Source organism: Sinohyriopsis cumingii, chromosome 16, assembly GCF_028554795.1.
Source record: "Sinohyriopsis cumingii isolate HCF-2022 chromosome 16, ASM2855479v2, whole genome shotgun sequence".
Lineage (NCBI taxonomy): Eukaryota > Metazoa > Mollusca > Bivalvia > Unionida > Unionidae > Sinohyriopsis > Sinohyriopsis cumingii.
Genome location: NC_142976.1, coordinates 87,197,930 through 87,220,045, shown reverse-complemented (window position 1 = coordinate 87,220,045; position 22,116 = coordinate 87,197,930). Strand labels below are relative to the sequence as shown.

Sequence of the window (22,116 nt, the reverse complement as noted above, 5' to 3'; positions counted from 1 at the left end):
GCTACTATAGTTCACGGTGGACCGAGCCCAGAAGATGTTATAACGATACACGATTCATCCAGAAACGATTTTATGGTGGAACTTTTTAAGGTCTTATTATACATATCCTGCTTGTTCAGCATGTGTCCAGAACACTTGCACTTCTTCAAATTTATCAGAGTTCTTTGATTTCTTTCATTTTTTTCTATGCATAATAAGATTTAGGGAATCATCGATGCGCTTATAACTGCTACCTATATTTATAATTTCAGATCTCTTCTAATAAATTTTCATTTTTGCGGTCAATTTTCAAAAGGTATTTTATTTTTCGTTTTACCTTGAATTGTTAGAAATCCTGCTATATCAGCGAGAGAGAAAAACGATCTTATAGTTTTTTTTATACCGGTATGTATTTCCTTTCGGTTTTTAAGGTATTTTTCCTTCAGAAATAAGAAAACGTTGAGCGGCAGAAAGTTCTGTAAATTCCTGAGCCTGCAACTGAGGCATACCTTTGTATCGCAGTAATAGCCTCAGTAGTTACGAATGGAGTATAAAATAAAAAGGAATAAAGGTCATTAGCATTCCTTTTCTAACAAACTTAGATTTTCAAAATATATCCCACTAAAACAGGTGTCTTAGTATTAGACCACTATTGTAATGGTGGAACTTATAGGCCGATTTTACATATATTTAAAACAAACCTACATACATCTCATACAAAAAGCAAGATGCACTATTAATAAAATTATGAGTGCCGTCAGCATTGTAGAACCAGAGTCCTTACATAATATCGCTGCAATCAGTCTTTCATATACACTGTAAAATGTTACGACGTGACAACATTGAGAGTTACCGTTCAGTTGTGCGTGAGTATGATAAAGATTGTTGATGAGACATTTTGTTGTCAGATGTAAACATAAAACTCTATGTGCATCAAATTTCCGAGCAGAATGTTTTGCATCGCATGAGATAAAGATTCTTGACCGTGAATTAAGCATGGTAGATTGTAACAGGCCTCTTATTCCCTTGACCACCAATGACGCTTGTTCAGCTAACTTGCTGGAAACTATCAGATGTTCTTTTCAATCAAAGCTAAAATGTGCAATATAATCGTTGAATCAGTCTATCAACTAGAGACTAACATTCGTGAAAACAAATGGAGGAAAATCCACAACTTTTGATATAGTCATCACATACGACCAAAACTAAAAAGTTACAGTATATTGAGGCGCACTTGATTTTGGTTTAGGTATCATTTCTTGCCGAAGAAAGGTTAACACATAGGACTTAAGGAGAAATTAGAGTTTGTTTGATATTACCTTTCAAATTAATTATACATAATATATATTGATCAATCATTTAACAAGTTAAATAAAATTCGACCAAATCGTTTATGATTCCTTTCGTCAGCGAGATAGTAAGAATACAAAGGTGCAGACGACAAAAGAAATTATATATAAGGACATAGGACTAAGGACATAACCAAAGAATCGATTGAATAACTTAAAAATGATGTGTAAACATGTTGAAACGAACACCTCAATCTGTAATGTTACTTGAATATTAAATCAAGACTATAATAAATGCATTTAAATGGCATGGAAAATGATAAATTTTAAAAGTTAAATTGATTTACCTCTTGCTCCTTTGATTTCATGTAAACGTTCTTTTAATCGATATATATCAACATTCACTATGAAATATAAACGATGAGATTAAAAATGTTTCCTACTTTCCTAAATGAGTTTATTAAAAAAACATTTTCGAAGGGTTTTCTGATGTGTTTTTTTTTATGTTTTTGTTCATTTGATGGTTAAAATAGATTGTCATGAAACTGGTTTGCGATGTAGCATGATTTGTTTTACGTTCCTTTTACTGTCTTTATTCATAAAAGGCATGTCTAGTAGCAACCCATTTAGATTATTCCTAGTGTAAATTTAAAGAAAGGGTACTTGTACGAATTTTTGACAAAGACTCCTGTTTCTGTCTTCTTTTGAAAATTTCAGGAATATGTGAAGTTTATCCATACTAATCTAGCGATATACATGAAAATGGAAGACTAAGGATTCCCTTTGCTGAATTTATTTTGTTTATCGCGCACATTGAGATGACGTAATCAGTTAATATTTAATGTTATAAAATCGAGGTAGGAAGCAAAGTGGTTAAAACTATGAGAGACATTAAACATAATTATAATGTAATAACATATAGCTTTGTTATTAATTGATAAAAGAGATAGATCGAAATACCATCATATGAAATGAATAACATTATTGTTAATGTCAACCAATAATAGACGTCAAGCATACGAAATATTATCAAATCTTTGTCATTGTAAGAAGTGGTTATTGATGCTGCAAGGAAATGTTTCACAAATGAATATAACGGAAATATTCGATCCGCAACATACATTTCTTGATGTATAAAAAATGAATTTCAACCAATTAAAATTTCTTAGATTTGTAATTACTTCTAAAAGAATTATTTTCAGGACATGTATCGAAAGTATATCATTTCCTACACATTTTGATGTCATTATGCGTGTTCTGTCATATATGTTTACAGAGCTTGCAAACTTTGCACATTGATCTTATGATTTATTTACGTGTTTAGACTGTTTAAACTTTTACCATTTCAAAATTATTTTAACAGCGAATATCAATCTCTCCTCTCATCGAGCTTTTACACTTATTACTTCAGTAAGTAAAGGCATGAATTATAGTACATGAATTGTCTTTGTTTAGCCTGCAAACGTACACATTGAAGCAATCAAACACGTTATTCATCATTGTTATATTATGGAATCAAGCAAATTCAAACATCACATTCTTAAAAGGGCCTGCATAATTTGGTTCTTGTGTGAATATGCCTGATGCACCATTCTGTAATACTTTTGCTACGAATTTTCAGACAGAGATGTAAAATGAAGGTAGATAAAACCAGGCCTTCTATTTGTGACTGCCCGTAATATTTTCGAATTAATTATCTGCTTCTAGCGAATCAATGATGATCGTGTCCTCGGACATTGATATGAGTGGTTCTATATTTAGTTTAATGGCTCTCTTTCGTACCCGGTGCTGTAGTCGACTTCTGATTTTGTCAGTTTCCTGAATATTCAAAGACATGTAATATTCAGCATTTAAATAATTGCATATCGACCGCTTAGAGAGGCATCTTCTCACCTCATTATATATTAGTCTTCACACAACTTATCGGTTATATTAAAGGATCACGCTTGCATTCTTTCTACAAACTCTTCTCACAGTTAAATAGAGTGACGACCTCTAATTACCTCTCAGCAACTGGTCTGCTGTTAGGCGACATCATTAACTTACTCTCACCATGAATTATAACGTGCTCAGTGTTTCAATTTTCAACTACCACTAAGATTGCTTCAGCTAACTCAAACGAATATTTTCAAGTTATGTCACCCTTTTCAATTACATAAAGCTGTTGGCTTTATGTTGACAATTTCCTTCAGCCAGCTGCTACAAGGTTGTGCTCTCGTGATAGTCATCAAGGTTAATTACAACTCGTTTGCCGTTCATATTGGGAGAGGTTGGCGTTGAGTCCGGACTGTCCTCTTTCTGAGCGGCCTCTGTCATGGCCGATAACTTGTGCTGTAAATGACGGTTGCCTATTTTCATGTTCCTTTGTTTCAGAAGCTCTAGCTGCGTATAGAGTCTTCGAAACTCCTCCTGAAAAGAAATATATAGGAAAAGAAATGAGGACGTATCTCAACTCAAGAAACCCAGTACACTTATGCCTTGAATAATACTTCATCGGGGACTAGAATTATACAGGGATTTATCTATCTTACTTTCCCTCTTTAGGTTTACAGTCACTTGACATATTTTCATACAGTACCTACCTTTGTATATATACAACGTCTTTCTTTAAAAGATTACAGATTACACAAGTACCTTTACATCTGTAAAGATATGAAATGTGCGGATATAACTTTTGTGTGTGCTGTTTATAATAACAAAATTCCAAAGAAAAGTGAACATTTTGAATTCTCTGAACATTTTGCATACAGTTTTGAGAACTTCCTTGCTCCATATGCATCTATAACAGATGAATAAAAGTTGTACTGATGTATTACGGACACATTAAATTATGTAATGTCATTTTATACATTTCTTTCCCAATTGTAAAAAGAAGTGAAAACTCATATCTGGGGATCATGTTGATACTATTTGATTTCATCATGAATACATATTTTCAAACATAAATAGTTAAAACATACAAATTTGTACAGAAGAGATTCGACTTTCTAGCGTTGAAATTTAAACTGATTGTGAAACTTTTATGTCATAAAAATAGAGTATCAAAGCAATATCTCATCTATCACAATACAGAATTTCACCAAAGGAATTCTCATAAAAAGGTAAAAGAGGCCCAGGTAAATTTCCCCAGGGCATAAATATCCTACTGCTGCGTGATTGGTGTTTGTCTTCAATTGCTAAAATAGTGTTTAGGGACCTCGTTTGCATATCAATAGGGATTAAAAAATAGCTTTTAAAAGGGCTTTTATACCAATCCCATTGTGAGTATAGTCCCAGTATCATCCATATGAGTTTGCTATATATATATATATATATATATATATATATATATATATATATATCTGATTATGAAAGTAAGATTTATATGATTCTGATGTATAGTCTACTTAGTAAATTTGGATATATTCGAAGTTTATATTTGACTATAATATTGGCCGTGATGTTACATCCAAGGTTCCAAGCATAGCCTTGTCCTAAGGGTGCAGATATGTTTATGATGCATTTATGTTTGTCACATTACAGGTCTCGGTAGGTAATAGCACCTCAGAAAATGAGCTAAATGCAGATCACTTCAGTGCAAAATATAGATTACCGTGATTTCAGTCTGTTTTAACTGAGTAGTTCTCTTTATGGAGTTGACGTATCTCTGTTTCAAATTACAAAATTATTCAATCAACAGCATATGGGATCTTGGGCTATCGATAATATTAACCACAGCGTTTACGTTGGGCAGACGGACAAACTGTTAAATTCCCTTTAAGCTGCTTTGCAATCCGACACTAATTCTGCCTTTTTGCCCTACCATCTTTGTTAAGTTTGAGTCTTTCGAATCAGTGGGTTTGCATAAGTTATATGTCCTTTGAAGAATTGCAAATACACAAATACCTGAATATCTTTCTCCAGCAAGCTTTCCGACTCGCCTGCGTCTTTCTGTTTGTCGCCGTACTTCTCATATGTGGAGTCTGCATTTGTTGTATTGTTGTCTGTTGCCAGTGTTGGCGATTTGGGACCATATGTATGTTTTGAGCCTTTGGATACCATGGTAGTGTGTTGTACCTCATTTTGGTTCTTACCGCGGTATTTGTACACCAAATATGCCTGGAGAGCACATAAAGAAAGCATATATTTTATGTTTCACGGTCATATTTTGAAATAAGAGCTAAAATATTGTGAAATATAAAATTATTGGGAGAGATGTCATCGCGAAATGAAATTTATCTATAACAACTAATTGAGCAACTCTCATATGAACTCGCAACGAATACCAATAAATCTGTTTAACTAGTGGAAAACCAAAATAATTAAATTTTGCCTTTTTGAGTCTAACTTTGATCTGACCTTATTGTTTAGATGTACCAGCTGCTAATTTCTGGCATGAAATACAGTCATTACAATGTTTACATATGGTCGTATCATATCCGACACAAAGTTTGAATTTGAACACAGTTTTAAAAATATGCAAAGGTGGTCGATGTTTAAAGATAATTGTTTGACATTGCTGACTACATGTTGCGCACATTATTGAAGCCCTACAGCCCTACAGGGCTCTGTATCTTTTGGTCTCTATGTATGTATGTATGTATGTATGTATGCATGCTGTGGGGTTTAACACCATTTTTCAGCACAAGATTGGCTATGCATGACGGCCAGTATTAATGGTGGAGGAAGAACCCGGCAAAACCCCGGGAAGAACCACCGACCACGAGAAGCTACTGGCAAGCTTTCTCACATACCCACATTGACCAAATCCTAGATTCGAACCCACGCAGACAGACGTGAGATGGCAGTGATCCTAAACGGAGAGCGCGTTAGACCACTCGGCAACTTGGGGCCCCTGTATGTATGTATGTATGTATGTATGTATGTATTTATGCACGTATTTACGTACGTATGTATGTATGAAGGGAATTTGCAAAGTTCTGAATATTTTGTTATATCATTTTGCTTCCTTAAACATGTCTGAAACTTTAACGCAAATCGATCGAAACAATAACGCTATATAAAATTATCTGGTGCAGCAAGTGAAGCGCGCTTGACGCTTATATATATATATATATATATATATATATATATATATATATATATATATATATATATATATATATATATATCTGTGTGTGTGTGTGTGTGTGTGTGTGTGTGTGTGTGTGTGTGTCGTACCATAGGTAAATAACAGTGACGTAAAAATATCCGAGGTGAAACAATTACGCTACTGTGCAAAAAGCCAGAAAGCACACTTTCAACTCAGAGCGCTTTTAGGGTACTTTCCGACTGATATCAAGGTTGACGTGCACAAAATCTTCGGTTACATTGTTCTGCCATATGCTTCAATTTCGATGCGGTTTCATCGTGTTGAAGATGATAGCGAATCCATGGAAAATAGCATACGTTATGGAAAACCTATATCAGTGAGTTGTGAGCATAATGATGCTGCGGCGAAGGTTCTAATTGATTAAGATGATCGAAGAGACAATGGAAGATGGTTCTTTTAAAGCCGGCATTAATTCGTCCCAGTTTTAAATACACTAGTATTAAAGACAGATTTGAAATTCCAAAAGGTTTGTGTCAGATATGTCCTGCATATTTGTGTAAGACATGTCCTGCATATTTTGACGATCGACCATAAACAAATTCGAATTAAAATCGCCAAAACATCTACTCGCCAAATATGAAAAAGATGGCCAGACACGTTTGAATAAGATTATCACGGGTCATTAAACATGGATATACTTTCCAGAACCCGACTCATGAAAAAATAAAGTTTGGATTGGACAAAACAGCCAGGACCGCAAATCGATGTACGTAGTCGCACTGTCACGAGAGTTTTACACGCATTATGTGTTTGATGCAGAAGGCCTGATCTTGCAAATACTTGTGATTGGCTCTGCTAGTGTAAATGGACACTTTTGTGACTCCAAAGGGCTGCCAAAGGTTCAAGAAGACACCGAGCATTCTCATGGTGCGCAACATCGAAACTTAACACATTCTTCATGCAGCACAAACTTAGTTTCACCTGAATTTTGGCTGAATCCCGTCAGCGATTTTTATAGTCATCACAATTATAATCATATCTGAAATCATGCAATTGATAAGTGTCGATTGCAAACCGAACTTAAGTGATAATCGAAATTTAGGTGCATCGTTTCCTACAGAAATAGACTGGAAGCATGCCAAGACACGCAAAGTCAAGTCTGAAAGCAAACACAGGAACCAAAATATTTACAGGTAAACTCACAATAATTAAAATTTGTTGTTCAATGATGATACGCTCTGAAGTCTAATGGACCATTCTGTCATGTTTGGACAGTAACCCCCCACCCCCCCACCCCCCCGCAAGCTTCACTGCATCAATCAGAGCAACAAATGTGTTAACGCAAATAGTAATCTTTCCAGTTTTGTACGAAGACTTCAATTTGACAATATGCATAATTTAAAGAATTATATTTACAAACTACATTTGTAAAAAGTCCCTGCCCTATCGATTTAGTATTGCAACTGATAATTGCATTGATACAGAATCAAATCCATACAAATAAATATTTTTGCCCTAAAATATTACATAATGAAAGAAAACATAAAATTTGATTGTATATAAGGAAATATTTCCTGATATCTACTAAAACGTATAGGTCTTCTATGTACATATGAAGTACAGAATAGATGTAGAAAATGTCACGAGGATTCACAGACAATCATAATGTATGAACGATATATAGTCCTACAAATGTTTTATAAGCTGACCGACACAAAATGTTAAAATATAAACAATATCAAAGGTCAAAACTTGAAGTGTGGAAATGCAGTAGAGTAAGGAATACACGAATAGAGTCAATTTAATCCCATCAAAACAGTTGTTTTTGTATGATGAATATGCATCAATTATCTATATTCAAGATGTTTAATTTTTCTGGTCATTGCTCAGGTTTTCTTGAACTTATATCTAATGCCATTATTGGAGAAGTAGGCATGATTAAACGATTAGATAAAGAAAGCAAGGGAACACGGTGAAAAATGACAAAGATTTACTTAGGGTAATAAAGGTCGGTAGTTTTAAGGAAATTGGAATAAAAGAACATCTCCTTCCGAATCCGTTTCATCCGCCCACTCACCCCCTCACACATCCTTTCCACTTCCACCCACCCACCACCCACTATCCCTACTTAGATGGTCTTTATGTTTAAAATATTTCACATATCTTTCCTCCACCACTCTCCCCCCACCCAAAAAAAAAACAAAAAAAAACACAACAACAACAAACAAACGAAAAGGATCCCCCTCTGGAAATAAATCTTACCTTACTGCCAAAAAGAAAAGTAAGCGTGACGGTTGTGCTTAAATTTGCATGTATAAATATCACTAAATATAACAGATCTGGATTGGCGGGAAAAGGATCCTGAAGAAATATCCTGAAAGAGAAATGGTCTATATTTCATTTTATCCATGAAAATTTTGATTTCTTGAGAATATTGTGGCTCCATCTAATAACTAAATCTGGACAGTTGAATTTCTGAAGGTAAATTATTGAAATACAGTTTCAGATATCAAACAAAAAACTACAAACACGATATAGAAAGTTTCTGTTCTCAAAAAAAAAAGAGTTATATAATTACATAGCATCGGAGACAATTATTTAAAGTCGAAATTAATGAGATAAAAAGTGACATTCAAAAGTTAAATTTAATATTCACAGACACCATTGAGATATAACTTGATATTCAAAAGTAAAATATAATATTCACAGATACTATTGAGACAGGAGAAAGATAAAAATCGTACTCACATAGAAACATTTAAAAATAAAGAAAGAAGCGTTTCATTGTATATCGCCCAGCTTATGAATCGGCTTTCGTTGAACTCCGAGGGTGCTTTTCTTACAACTATACACAATCGTATGCCCCAGAGTAGGAAAAGTAGTTCACCTAAAATGGAAGTTAAAATATCCTGATAAAGTTATCAAGTTTTTTTCTGTTGTCATGTTTATTTGAATGTATTTAACACAAATTAAATCTTTTGTGATTTAACTAGGAAAGCGATGATCAACACTAGCGGAAAATTCATATAACACAGATTATACGGATGCTTCAGATGTGATAGTAAAACGTTGCTAATCAAAACTTGTTGCCGCTACAAGAACGGTTTGAATACTGGAGAGGTTAAATAACCACGTCTGTAGCTGCATAGAGAGGTGTAATAGTCCTCTGTCATTTTCAAAAGTTTTAAAAATTCGTTACAATAGCAGTCACAATACTCAACATCATAACCATCATTATCATTATCATCATCAATTTTGTCGTCAACAAGACTACTTTCGTCTTTCTCGTCATCATCACAATTGTAGTATCGTATTGTCTATTTTGGTCATCACCATCTTCATCAATTATCAATATCATTATCATTATCGTCGTCTTAGTGTCTTGATTATCACCAGTACCAGTAGCACTACGACTGTTTTTGTCTTGTCATCATTGCATTTCGTTTAACTTCGTCGTCGTCTGTATCGTCATCATCATCAATCTTCTATGTATAGAATAGGAAACGAATCAAATAAAAAAGTTACCTATGGCTGCTGAATGGTCCCACCAGTCAGAAGAACACTGAAAAGCTTTAAGGCCACCCACGTGTCTCCCTTCAAGGAAAATTGTAACACGCATTATCTTAAATTTTAATCTCGATAATATATCGTCCAAATAATATTTATACATAGTTCACAAGCTTGTTCTATAATAATAAAAATACAAATAATAATAATAATAATAGAGTCAAACAATGGCAAATGCTACCGTGCTCCTACATGCAAAGAATTCGAGAAAGAGACAACATGTTGATACCGTATTGTTGAAGAAAGAGAGGAAGCAATTAACTTTCGTTTAATATCTGTGCGAGGGAAGCCAAATTCTAATTTCTTTTATCCTTAGCTAAGAGTAAGTTTAGTTTTAGGTCGTTAAAGAGAATTAAACTAGATTGCGCTTTATGCCATTACAGGAGTAATCTTGTAATATGAAACGGTTTGACAATTCAAGATAACACTTATCATTGGACACATTTAAGATTATTTTAAGGTAGTACCCGCTTTCAAAATCAACGCTTATTGTGTAGCTCACGATGCAATCACCATTACGTGATAAAGTAATCACAATCAGGTCAGTTTTCCTAGGCATGCCTCAAAATGCTCTCCAGGTGGAACACTCGCTTCCATCGATGGTCACTGTCGCCACAAGTTAAAATCAATTATGTTTCTGTGGAAACTCATGCTTATGTTTATACTTCTTTTATAATCATTAGCAAGCTGTTATTGTTCACTTTTCATCGATTTTTCTGATAACTAAATTAGAAACTGAAAACTAGGCTAGCTAAGTCATTGGAGAGGAGTTGGATGTTGTACGTGGGATATTATACGTGAAATAACGTGGCTGCAAATTTATCTCTTAGCAAATAAAAAAGTAAATATTTGTTTTTACAATATTATTAATTGTGATGATAATCCTATAAAAGAAATTGATGAAATCAACGAATCCATACAAGACACCTTTGGAAATATTTGTAGCGAGGTGTCTCGTATGGATTCGTGATACCTTTCTCTTGAGGAATTTTGTTGTATAAGGAACATACATCCATAGTTAGGAGGAGAGTGTTGTGTAGAATGTTAAATCTGTGTGTTTATTTTAGATGGTCCGTACGTTGATCTAAATATCTTTCAGAGAGTCGGAATTACTTGACCCTCATCGATAATATCACAAAATAGTTCGATTGCTCTCGAAACGCCCCTGCCACCCCAAGTTAGTATAATATTTGTTACTTTTAATGCACGCCAACTCTAGTTTTTACAATATATATATATATATATATATATATATATATATATATATATATATATATATATATATAAAGTAAGAGGGAATAGAAAAGTTTAAACTTTGGCCAGAAACTCAGCACTGTAGTTGTTAACATATACTATTTTATCGTCTAACTTCAACATTGCAGTATCGCTCTTTACCTGCTTCACTGAATGGTAGTTTTGTTTGTATTATACTCTTCTTTTGTTCTGTTTCGGAGCATGCACGAAACAAAGGTAGATAATTAAACTTATAATATAGACACTTATTACGCCAATATTTTCAAAGTAGTAGGGATCAAGCTTTTCGCAGACCATGTTTTACAGCGTTGAGTTTGTTATTTTTAAAGAGCTCGCTAAGCGAGGGAGTTCTTAAGATTCTCTTGTATTAAACATTTGAAAATATAGAACAAATGAAACTAAATTCACATAGTCTTGATTACCTTCAACTACTCTAGGCGTCCCTGCTACTGTCCGGGCGGTTAAATAAGCAGCAAACACCAATACAACTACTATCAACCTCTTGATGAGATCTGCATCAGAGATTTTTATCCTCTGAGCAGACCGAACCCGAAATACCACAGAGATCCTAAAACAAAAACACACAGTTCTTGGCTTTTCAAATCTCAAATAATTTACTATAAACTGGGGAAGAAGAAGAACATGGATGCATACTTAGCTTGTAAATGAACTCAAATAATGAATATATTGCTTTGTTTTAACACAAATATCCGAAATGAGCTTGCTGTAGATGAAGGAAAATTTCTGCTTAGCCACGAAGAATTAAATTATGCGTTTCAATTTTTATATTATCACCAGCACTTACTTCTGAACGTGTATTTTTGTTAGAAGATATTATGTATTTTTGATTTAATAATATCTAATTTAATATATATTTATTTCAGTTGTATTGTTTGTTTGTCAGTTTAAATTTGTTTTAAATTTTCATTACATGCTCTTGTAAGGTAAGTTTATCCATTGGAGATGATACTTTTTCCAGAAAATAGTTTGACCTTGACCGTTCGTTTTAGTAAACATCAGGTGTTGACCTGGATCTTAACCTTTAGTAAGAGCCACGTCAGCAAGTTCTCTTTTTATTTATCTTTATTGTGGGTCTTATGAGAGCTAGATCGAGGCGGCATTGAATAAGTGACCCTTGACTTGTAAATAGATTTTAGTGAAGTAAAAATCTTTTATTTTCGGAGTAAAATGATTGGGTCTTATCAAGGACATACATGGGCTACGTGATTTTTTATATGTAAACATGACCACGTAACCCTTATCCGGGGCGCAAAATTCAAGTTTTAAACCATGGTATTAGAGAAGTAAACACAGTTGGTTTTTTTATTTACGCTGGAAGGAGTTATGTCGTTTGGAGTTATATCAAATTACTTGGATTTAAAAGAATTAATTCTTTTTTCTTGGAAAATACGTTGTCATATGAGATTCTTGAACAAAGAAAGCTCTTATAAAAATTTGTTTCTACAAGGAACTGTAGACTTCAACACTACAGGTTACAGCATACGTCATTCGTCTCGCATCTAGGATTCTTCGTCGGGACTCAAACTTGAAATGATTAGAACATTTTATTATTAGGACTTCTAAAATTGTATTCGTGGATTATTCCTGGATTAATTTTAGATTTGATTCTTAAAACCGTAAGTTCTTATATTTTCATTTTTACAGAATTTTTTCACGGAAATAAGTTATATTTTTCAAACCTTGTTGTTTTCACTCTTTCTTGTGTTACTGTTTATTCCAGCCTAAACATGCAACACAAAAGAATATCACTGGTTGTTTTGATATGAAGAAGATGGTCGCTTGAAGTAGAGGGAAGAAAGAAACAGGTTAAAACATACCGCCATGTTTTTAATAGCAGGGCCCCATATGATATTGAAAATCCGATTTCCCGAAACCAAAATCTTAAGCAGCATGTCCAAACGCTGGCCTCAAAGTAACCAACGATAAGCTGAAAATAGAATCGAAATACATCAATATTTCCGACCTTTAAAAATAAATCGAATAAAGTGAATATAGTTTCTTACTATCCATCTGAAACCTGAACTATCTACATACTTAAAGATAAATAATCGTTTACAAACTAGATATTTATAATCCGAAAAAAAGCAGACAGTGTGTACTATAAATTATTAACTTGATGATGGATGTTATGTTAGGACAGACTTTCCTAAATGAAACAAGATTTTTTTAACCTAACCCAGATTAGGTAAATTTGCTTCATGTGCCAAAGTATCAAACATTTATGAGCCGACACATTATATAAATGTGTATTACGGGCTATGACGACCGGTCTCATGAGTTTAAAACAACACCAAAAAAAAAAAAAACGTGGAGATACAGTAATACCTCGTGCATTCGCGTTTCTGCATTCGCGAATTCACGGATTCGCGAAATTTTCATTGGTACCCTCTACGTACATCTTTTCTTTATTTTATTGAATTGTACCTTCGTTATATGACTTCTGTGACATATGAAGTTTACCTAGTTTACCTTCCTGACAATGACAAAGAAAACGTCAGTCATTAAGTTTACAGTCCCATTCGTTACTTGGTTTTACCTTACTGTGAGTGCAAAAGAAAACAGCAGCCAATGAATTAGTATAGGGGTAATATTAGTATACCGTACTGTAAATGCGCTAGTGTGGCAAATACCCATTAGGCTATACTGTACTCTATTTTTACGTCAACCATTTATTTCTCTTTTAAAGGGTAATGTATTAAGCTAACTTTAAATGAAATTAAAGTGCTTTGGGAGCATGATTTGGGTCATATTTAGGGTTTAAACCCTAGAAATAAGCATTTATTAGCATTTTTAGTGACTCGTACCAAACATTCGCGATTCCTCCTGATCCGCGACTGGTTCTGGAACCTAACCTCGCGAATGTTCGAGGTATTACTGTATAAGTATACAAACGACAAATATTACAAACAAAAGCGTTCGTTTGGGAGTTCCGTGTGCTTCTAACCTAAAGTTGTATGTACGTGTTTTTATAGCATTCGAAGATATTCTACGACTGCCGTTGCTTGCATACTTTTCCGATGAGTTACTTTCTATACTGACTGAATGGGCAGATTAAGTTAGAAAACTCACATAAAACATTTGAACATTTAAGAAAGAATACAAAATGAATTATATTCTGTTTGCAATAACATTAAGCAGTTGTGGAAAGGTTCGGGGAATATGGGTCTGATTATGGGTTTCAGATCTCGATCTGGTAATGGGTTGATGTTTTGTATTAAGGTGACATAAACTAATACAGGTTTGTTTATAAAATATAACTAAAAGAAAAATGGTATAGTGTCTCAGATAATTTTATTAATAACCACAAAAGATAAGGAAGTTCATGCAAGAGAGTTTGGGAATTGGTTATTTAGACCTACACTACAGAAGTTGTTTCCTCCAGGCTGGTTGCTACATGAATTGTGTACTAGATGGGACAAGACAACGCCTATGTGTTATGCCATTACATTATTTCTCTCGAATAAATGAATCACAGTTCCTCAATATAGCTCAATACACGCTTACCTGTGTATGTTTATGCATGGATATATATATGCATATTTTACCTAATTATTCTCATTTGAAATGGAAAATGCAGAAAGCATCGGTCTCTTTTGTCTAAATATATTAGACAGTCTTACTGTAATCTTGTTTTTTATATATGGTAAAATGCTAGTAACGTTCCGTCTAATGCTTAAATTTGTATTCTTTTATACAACGGCAACTCCACATGACAAAAGAAAACCAAAACGTTCAGAAATTGGGAACAAACCCTGTGTGTTCTCTTATCTACTGTCTCCAGTTATACAAGCGTATGTTTAGCAATATTGTTTGACATATAAATGCATACAGGTTTGTTTTTCTTGTTGATCTAGACTAAACTGATAAATGAAAATACCAAAGTAACCACTCATTCAGCATCCTTGCTAGACCCTGTTATTGTATCACATAATCACATGATATAGAAATTCGTTATTCGTGATTTATGTCAATAAGAGACCACCGGACAACTAATTTAATAACCAAATTATATTACAAATCAAATTCATGTTTTAGACAAAAGTTGTGGCTTTATAAATATGCAGACTTTCAAAGGCTTCATACTTTAGTAATAAACTTTGACCGGAACAACATTTTAGTAAGTGCTCCGATATCAAATCAATTGACATCCACTTTATTAGCAATGGATGACAGATGTATCCTTAAAAGGCTAACAACTTTCCAACCTTCCGATTGAGGTTGGTATGAGAGTGTTCTACTAAGATACACTAGGAGCAGGCCTTTTTAAAAAAGGTAAGCAGATGTCGTCTGGAATGGATGTTCCAAAGCAGAGTGAGATAAATGAGAGAGATTTCATTTAGAGGCTGCCATGAACGTTACAGGTATAACCGTAAGTGCCCATGCATGCATTGCGTATGAGAGTGCGCCTGGCGCCAGGTCTCAGAAACCAGAAACTCTCACAAATTCTGCACTTTTCATATAAATTTTTTATATGATTCACCACGTTTTTAAATGAAGCGCTATCCACATTGATGATAGAAATGACAAGATATAATTTACGTAATCGCCCAATCCTTTCCGCATTAAATTTCAGGCTTGAAATAAAAAAATCATGCCTAGCTTGAAAATGTAAAATTGGAAAGCGACTTATTAATATTTTCAAATGTATATTACGCCACTTAACAATAGCTTTTCTTTTTATCTTTCTGGTGATCGCAAATACAATATTATTCATATTAGGATCTTAAATCAATGTGGCGACCTACACCAAATCAGAAGGACAATCACCTGATAGACAATCCTTTATGTAACTGTTGGGTCGAAACAGAAAGTGCATATCATTTCATTTTCAAATTATTAAACAATGTACTTCAAAGGAAAAATAAATTCTTGGTCTCAGCGACATGCCCGTCCCATCCTCTGTAGACCCTCTTTTATCTGGCACAGTTTCTTGCAACTGAGCAAAATTTGAAGATCTTTATGTTGTTTGAAAAATACTTTACGGATAAGAGACGTTGTAGGCAATGTTGCTTCGTTTGATCCTATATATAAACGCTACTTTAATATTGATCTTCTATAGTCTGTATAATGAACAATTAATTGACAGTGATGTAGGTACATTATATGTTAAAGGCAGTCTTTTAACTTCATTGTTTACTTGTCTAGGATATCTCTCCTCTATTTTCCTTTTTTTCGAAGCATTAACTATCAGCAAACCTTTGCTTGGTTTCTGTTTTTTATATACATATTTTTGCCACGTGTCATATGTAATTTGTACCACTGTATTTGTATGGGGAAGCGATTATATAATGTTGCGAGAACTTAAAGCCCGATCCCTTTTGCATGATCATAGGATTCACCTACTGGTTTCCTACCGTCCTCTACCGGAATAAACAAAAACTGTTTCCAAGAAAATTATCAGTAGGCTATATGCGAAGAAAAGTATTGTTTATAAATAAATGATTTGCCCTTCTGAGACCCGGTATCAAGTATATACATGTATTCTAGATGCACACCAATAAGACTTGACCACCTGCTTCCACAGCATATGACAGTATGATTTGTTGTTTTGTATTTGCCTTTTAAGAGTGCGAATATGTCATGTTGGACATTTTCAAATACAATTATGTACTAATTTTATACAGATACACTGTTACTTACTGGGCAATATAATAAGAAAGCACCAAGAAGAACTATTCTCAGAAGAACCGGACTGGCTGCTTTTAGCACCTGTAAATTTAGAAAACAAGTTATATATATATATATATATATATATATATATATATATATATATATATATATATATATACTGCTGGTGTCTGTTATAAAGTGACATGTGGAATAAAGGAATCCATGTAAGTTTTGATTGATTTTAAATCGTACAGAATCTTTCATACATCTTCTTAAATACTGAATGTTTTCGATCGTATAAGAAATAGAACTAGCATTTAATGGCTTGTCTCATATTTAGTTGGTCCACGTCTTAGATAGTCAAAACATATAGTCTACATACAGTAATAATAAAACGATATTTTTGAGGTAGATGTGGGGAGGGGGTTGGGGGGGCAGAAAATTATTCTCTCAATGGAATCCCACATGCAATGAACAGTGTACAGTTCTAATGGTGCATTTTCAACGTATACATTTTGGACTGCTTCTACTGCTGCTGTTGCTGCTTATTATTATTATTATTATTAGTAGTAGTAGTAGTAGTAGTAGTAGTAGTAGTAGTAGTATTAATATCATCATCATCACTAGTAGTAGTTGATGTAGTAGTAGTATTAGTCGCAGTAGTTGTTGTACTATAGTAAAACATCGCTGAGATATTCGACTTACAAGGGACTCGCAGTTTTCAGTTTGACATGAACGGTTGTACTTGCACCAAATTAATATCTCTGGTTATTTTGAGTTTATAATTGGAAAATCTAAACTACAATTAGTTTATATTTTTTCCCTTCACTTTTGAGGACAAAGCTCGATTAGCCGTTCATTTTAGATTTCATTCAAGTTATTCTCAAATCAGATTTATTCTATATTTTTGAATATCGCATGCCTCAGATTGATTTATCTGACTAGTTGTAAATTTGCAACTTAAGTAGAAAAATCCCATAAGATTGAAATGCAGGATCTTATTCTTTCCCTTTGTATTCATAGTTTAAAATATCTTTGAATGCATGGTGTAATTTTATGGGTTTTGTATGAATGGCTTAAAATGTACATTTTTGTGTGCATGGTTTAAAATATCTTGGTAAGCATGATTTAAAATGTACGCTTTTTGTATGCATGGTTTAAAATGTACGCTTTTTGTATGCATGGTTTAAAATGTACGCTTTTTGTATGCATGATTTAAAATGTACGCTTTTGGTACGCATGGTTTAAAATGTACGCTTTTTGTATGCATGGTTTAAAATGTATGCTTTTTATATGCATGGATCAAAATGTATGTTGTTGGCATGCATGGTTTAAAATGCATGCTGTTTGTATGCATATTTTAAAATATATGGGTTTTGTATATATAGCTTAAATGTTTGCTTTTTGTATGCATGGTTTAAAATGTATGGGATTTTGTATGCATGGTTTAAAATGTATGGGATTTTGTATGCATGGTTTAAAATATTTGGTTTTTGTAGGCATAGTTTTACATGTATGCTGTTTGTATGTTGTTATGTATATTTATTTTAATTGTTTGTCTGTTAGTTTTAATTTTGTTTATTCCATTACATGCTATTGTAATGTAACATTGTTTACTGGACTTGACCTTGTCCAGAATTGAGTTCAGTTATGTTTGACCTGATTGACTTTTGTAATGGTTTTTTGTTTCATTGATGTAAACAACTAATAATAGATTCATTATCCTCTATGGGTAATAAACCATTGTATCTAGTTACGGAGATTGTTCCAAAATCAGTAACAGTTTTGGTAAACAACTTCTTAAGATTGTTTATCTTTTTTAGAGTAAGAATCATTAAGTTGAGTCAAGATCATACCTGGACTACGTGATATTTATCATGTGCCAATTATTAACAAACTTATGTTTTTTCCATAAGAATAAACTTTTGACCCTCGTCCTGGATTCTGTTTTGCGTTTACATGATCGTACAACTGATGTTTTGATAAAGGTTTATCTGTTGGACTTAAAACATTTGACACTTTAAGTAGATTATGTTGTGACTAGTTGGACTGAAGTTAACTTTATTTAAATTATTGAATTCAAGTGTTTATTGTCTATGGAAATACAAAAGTGCTCTGACAAAATTCTTAGACAAAGATATTCACTGGAATTTATACTGAATTCAAAATTGGAATAATACTTTCTGTGATTCAACAAAATAAGTACATTGACATTGACACATCTGCACTTCGTAGGTTATTATAGACGTCAACTCCCTCAATTTCGAATCTCTTTGGTTCTCAAAGTGAGTTTTATTCAAAACTTTTATTACTACGACTTGTGTTTTTAATTCTTGCATTAGAATTCGGATTTAATACTGTAAGTTTCTTTTTCTCATTTTTCACTTTGTAGTCTAGGAAATATAAATTATTTATTATATTTCACAAAGCTTTTTGTCTTCAATTTTTTCTGGTACTTATTTTAAGAGCATAGACTCGTAACAATGCATGGTTTAAAATGTATGTCTTTTGTACTCATGGTTTAAAAATGTATAGGTTTTTGTATGCGTGGTTTCAGATTTATAGGTCTTGTATGGATGATTTAAAAAATATGGGTTTTATATGCATGGTTTAGAATATATGGGTTTTGTATGGATGACTTAAAATATAAGGATTTTGTATGCATGTTTAAAATGTATAGGTTTGTGTATCCATGGTTTAAAATGTATAGGTTTTGTATGCATGGTTCAAAATATATGGTTTTTGTATGCATGGTTAAAATGTATAGGTTTTTGTATGCATGGTTTAAAATGTCATCTTAGCATCTCATGCATTTACATATATGGATTTCCTGGAGCATATATATGTTTCCTTGGATTGCAGTCACTTATTGACAAAATTGTTTCGTGAAAGTTTATCGGCTGAACGAACTTTTTAATTTTTTAAAATTTTTCTTTATTATAATTTGGTCAGCAATTACAAACAGCAGAAGTTCAATCTGCCTTTCCGAGACCCGTCATTTTCATTTATGAACAATAATTTCCCATGTGTTAGACGACGCAGGCATTGACTTGCGTGTTAGGATATAATACATCACGTTGCTCAACTCTCACAAGTGAATGGTGGATCCCAAGAAACCAAAAAGAGATAATTGCTCTCAAGACAACACAATAAGCCGCAGAGATGTTTAGTTAATAATTGTCTTTGCCTTTTTCCTTTCTGACATTTAGGGGAGTCCTAATCAATGCTATTCGCTTTTTAATAGTTTTGTATTGCATTATGATTATAAATCCGTAATGGCACATGGCGCCTGTGTGTAATGGTCTAAACACGATGCACATACAATGCCGGTATACAATGGTCTTAACACGATGCACATGATGAACCTGAAAATAAAGGTCTAAACACGATGCATATACAACGCCTATATATAATGGTCTAAACACGATGTACATGCAACGCCTGTATACAATGGTCTAAACACGATGCACGTACAACGCCTGTCTATACTAATGGTCTACACACAATGTACATCGAACCTTTACAACGAATGTTCATAATCTGATATGCTCCCTGCTGTTAAATTTCTTTAAAAGTTAGCTAACAGTACTAACAGAACTGAAACCTGCAATGACATGTTTATTTTGAAGTGGAACTGAAGTAAACATATTCTTTTAGAATCAGACCGATGTTTCATTGTAAATCCGTATGTGCTTAATATTTCAGTGTATTCTTATAATAGTTGTATTTGGAAAAGCAACCGCATATGGTGTGAATTAAAATTATATGATCGGATCGTATCCAGGCAAAAGAGAGATGGTCCAAGGTCGATTTAAAGGAGGCCACGCCTATCACGGAAGCCTTTGCGATCTTAAGTACATAATACAAAAACAATGCTATCTCCCAGGTGACTGATGGTTCCTTTACTTACCTTGACATCTTTGTATTGTACAGTGAACCAGACAAGGGCAGGAATGCAGCACATGATGAGTCCGGATATTCCCAATATAATACTTCTTTGTAGCCAGTTGAGTGTAATGACGCATGGACTTGAGTCCTCACATGTGTCGCATCCCGGGGCACATGGAAGACAACTAAAGCCTATGTCATACATACTGGGTTCACCCTGAAAAAAGATAGAGCCTTCACGTGTGAGTCGTGTGTACTATGTTCTCTTTTAAATATTGTAACAAAGTACAGAGATACCAAATGCATGATTTAGGATGTATTTTATTTCCTTTAAATCGGAATATCTAAGGTATAAAAGACTGATGATAACTTGTTAAAACAAAAGATATAACACAGATGTACAGAAGACAAGACTCAGACTGAAATCTCTAACCTGGCGTAATCTGTCTTAAAATCTAATACTACAGTGTCGTTCTCAGAGCAGAACGTGACCAACAGCGGCCAATAACATCAATCATGCCTCTTTTCGAGCAATTGAGAGTATGATTTTTTTTAAAAGGGGGGATTGATATCATTTATCCTAGGATGATCGTCATTATATTTAGTTAAGATTTATGTAGTTATATGATTAAAATAATAAATTGCAACAATAGTGGAAAATAGTTGATACACATTGTCAGTAATTCATCAAGGGATTATTCATAGCAGATCAATATCATTTAAGAAATTTGGAACGCCCAGATCCCAAAATCTTTTCTTGTTAAATATGTCGTCCCAGTATCACACGACTCATGACAGATAAAGGACAATGGGCTTAGTTCCATGCCAGATGCGCCCTTGGCCTTCTAGAAAGCTTGGTGAAATAACCCTACCATAAATGACAATAAATTCTCTCAATTGCAGATCTCTACTATTTGTCACTTTGATTGAATCCATTCATAATGAAGCACGACTGCTCTAAATCTCCAAGACACTCCAAGACTCTCTCACCAATAACTGGATATCAACTCAGCGTAAATAATAACTTCTCAAATCTTTAGCTAACACAATTATTAACGTTAAAATTGGTACAATGTTCACTTTACTGAAATTGCATAAGATTGTCCATGTAAAGGTTTGCATCTCAATTGACCAGTAACACAAGAGATTACAATGTGCCTCATATGGAAAGAAAAGGGCATTATCACGATATACAAAGCCTATTGTCAACGGAGAGTGTATTCCACATATTTGTTTTCCACACAGTAGCAATAAGATCATGTTACCCTTTTCTTCTTTGCATATTCATACTCAATTTCCGTGCCGTTAAAGTATTTTTGTGATGATGTTATATCTGGAAAGTAGAACCCATCCTTGCATAAGCATTTATAAGATCCTCGTCGAAATCCTAGTCCTTGAATAGGCTCACACTGAAAAAGAATTTGTCGGCTACCAATGATTTTCATCATTACAATATTTCAGGCAAGAAGACGCCAT

The 22,116-nt window shown here is 33.6% G+C and overlaps 1 protein-coding gene across 1 annotated transcript in view; it reads right to left on the bottom strand.

Moving 5' to 3' along the window:
* Window positions 1-2,539: 2,539 nt before the first annotated feature.
* The window catches only part of LOC149780953 (putative G protein-coupled receptor CG31760), a 66,309-nt gene continuing 46,732 nt past the window's right edge, over window positions 2,540-22,116 (bottom strand). Inside the window, exons 4-13 of the mRNA XM_089938054.1 lie at window positions 21,906-22,049; window positions 20,663-20,857; window positions 16,783-16,851; window positions 12,960-13,069; window positions 11,544-11,689; window positions 9,826-9,894; window positions 9,049-9,187; window positions 8,563-8,674; window positions 5,154-5,366; window positions 2,540-3,677 (exon numbers count right to left, since the gene is read on the bottom strand). Coding sequence (XP_089794180.1) covers window positions 3,468-3,677; window positions 5,154-5,366; window positions 8,563-8,674; window positions 9,049-9,187; window positions 9,826-9,894; window positions 11,544-11,689; window positions 12,960-13,069; window positions 16,783-16,851; window positions 20,663-20,857; window positions 21,906-22,049 — 1,407 coding nt within the window. The 3' untranslated portion in view covers window positions 2,540-3,467. The remainder of the gene's footprint in view (window positions 3,678-5,153; window positions 5,367-8,562; window positions 8,675-9,048; window positions 9,188-9,825; window positions 9,895-11,543; window positions 11,690-12,959; window positions 13,070-16,782; window positions 16,852-20,662; window positions 20,858-21,905; window positions 22,050-22,116) is intronic.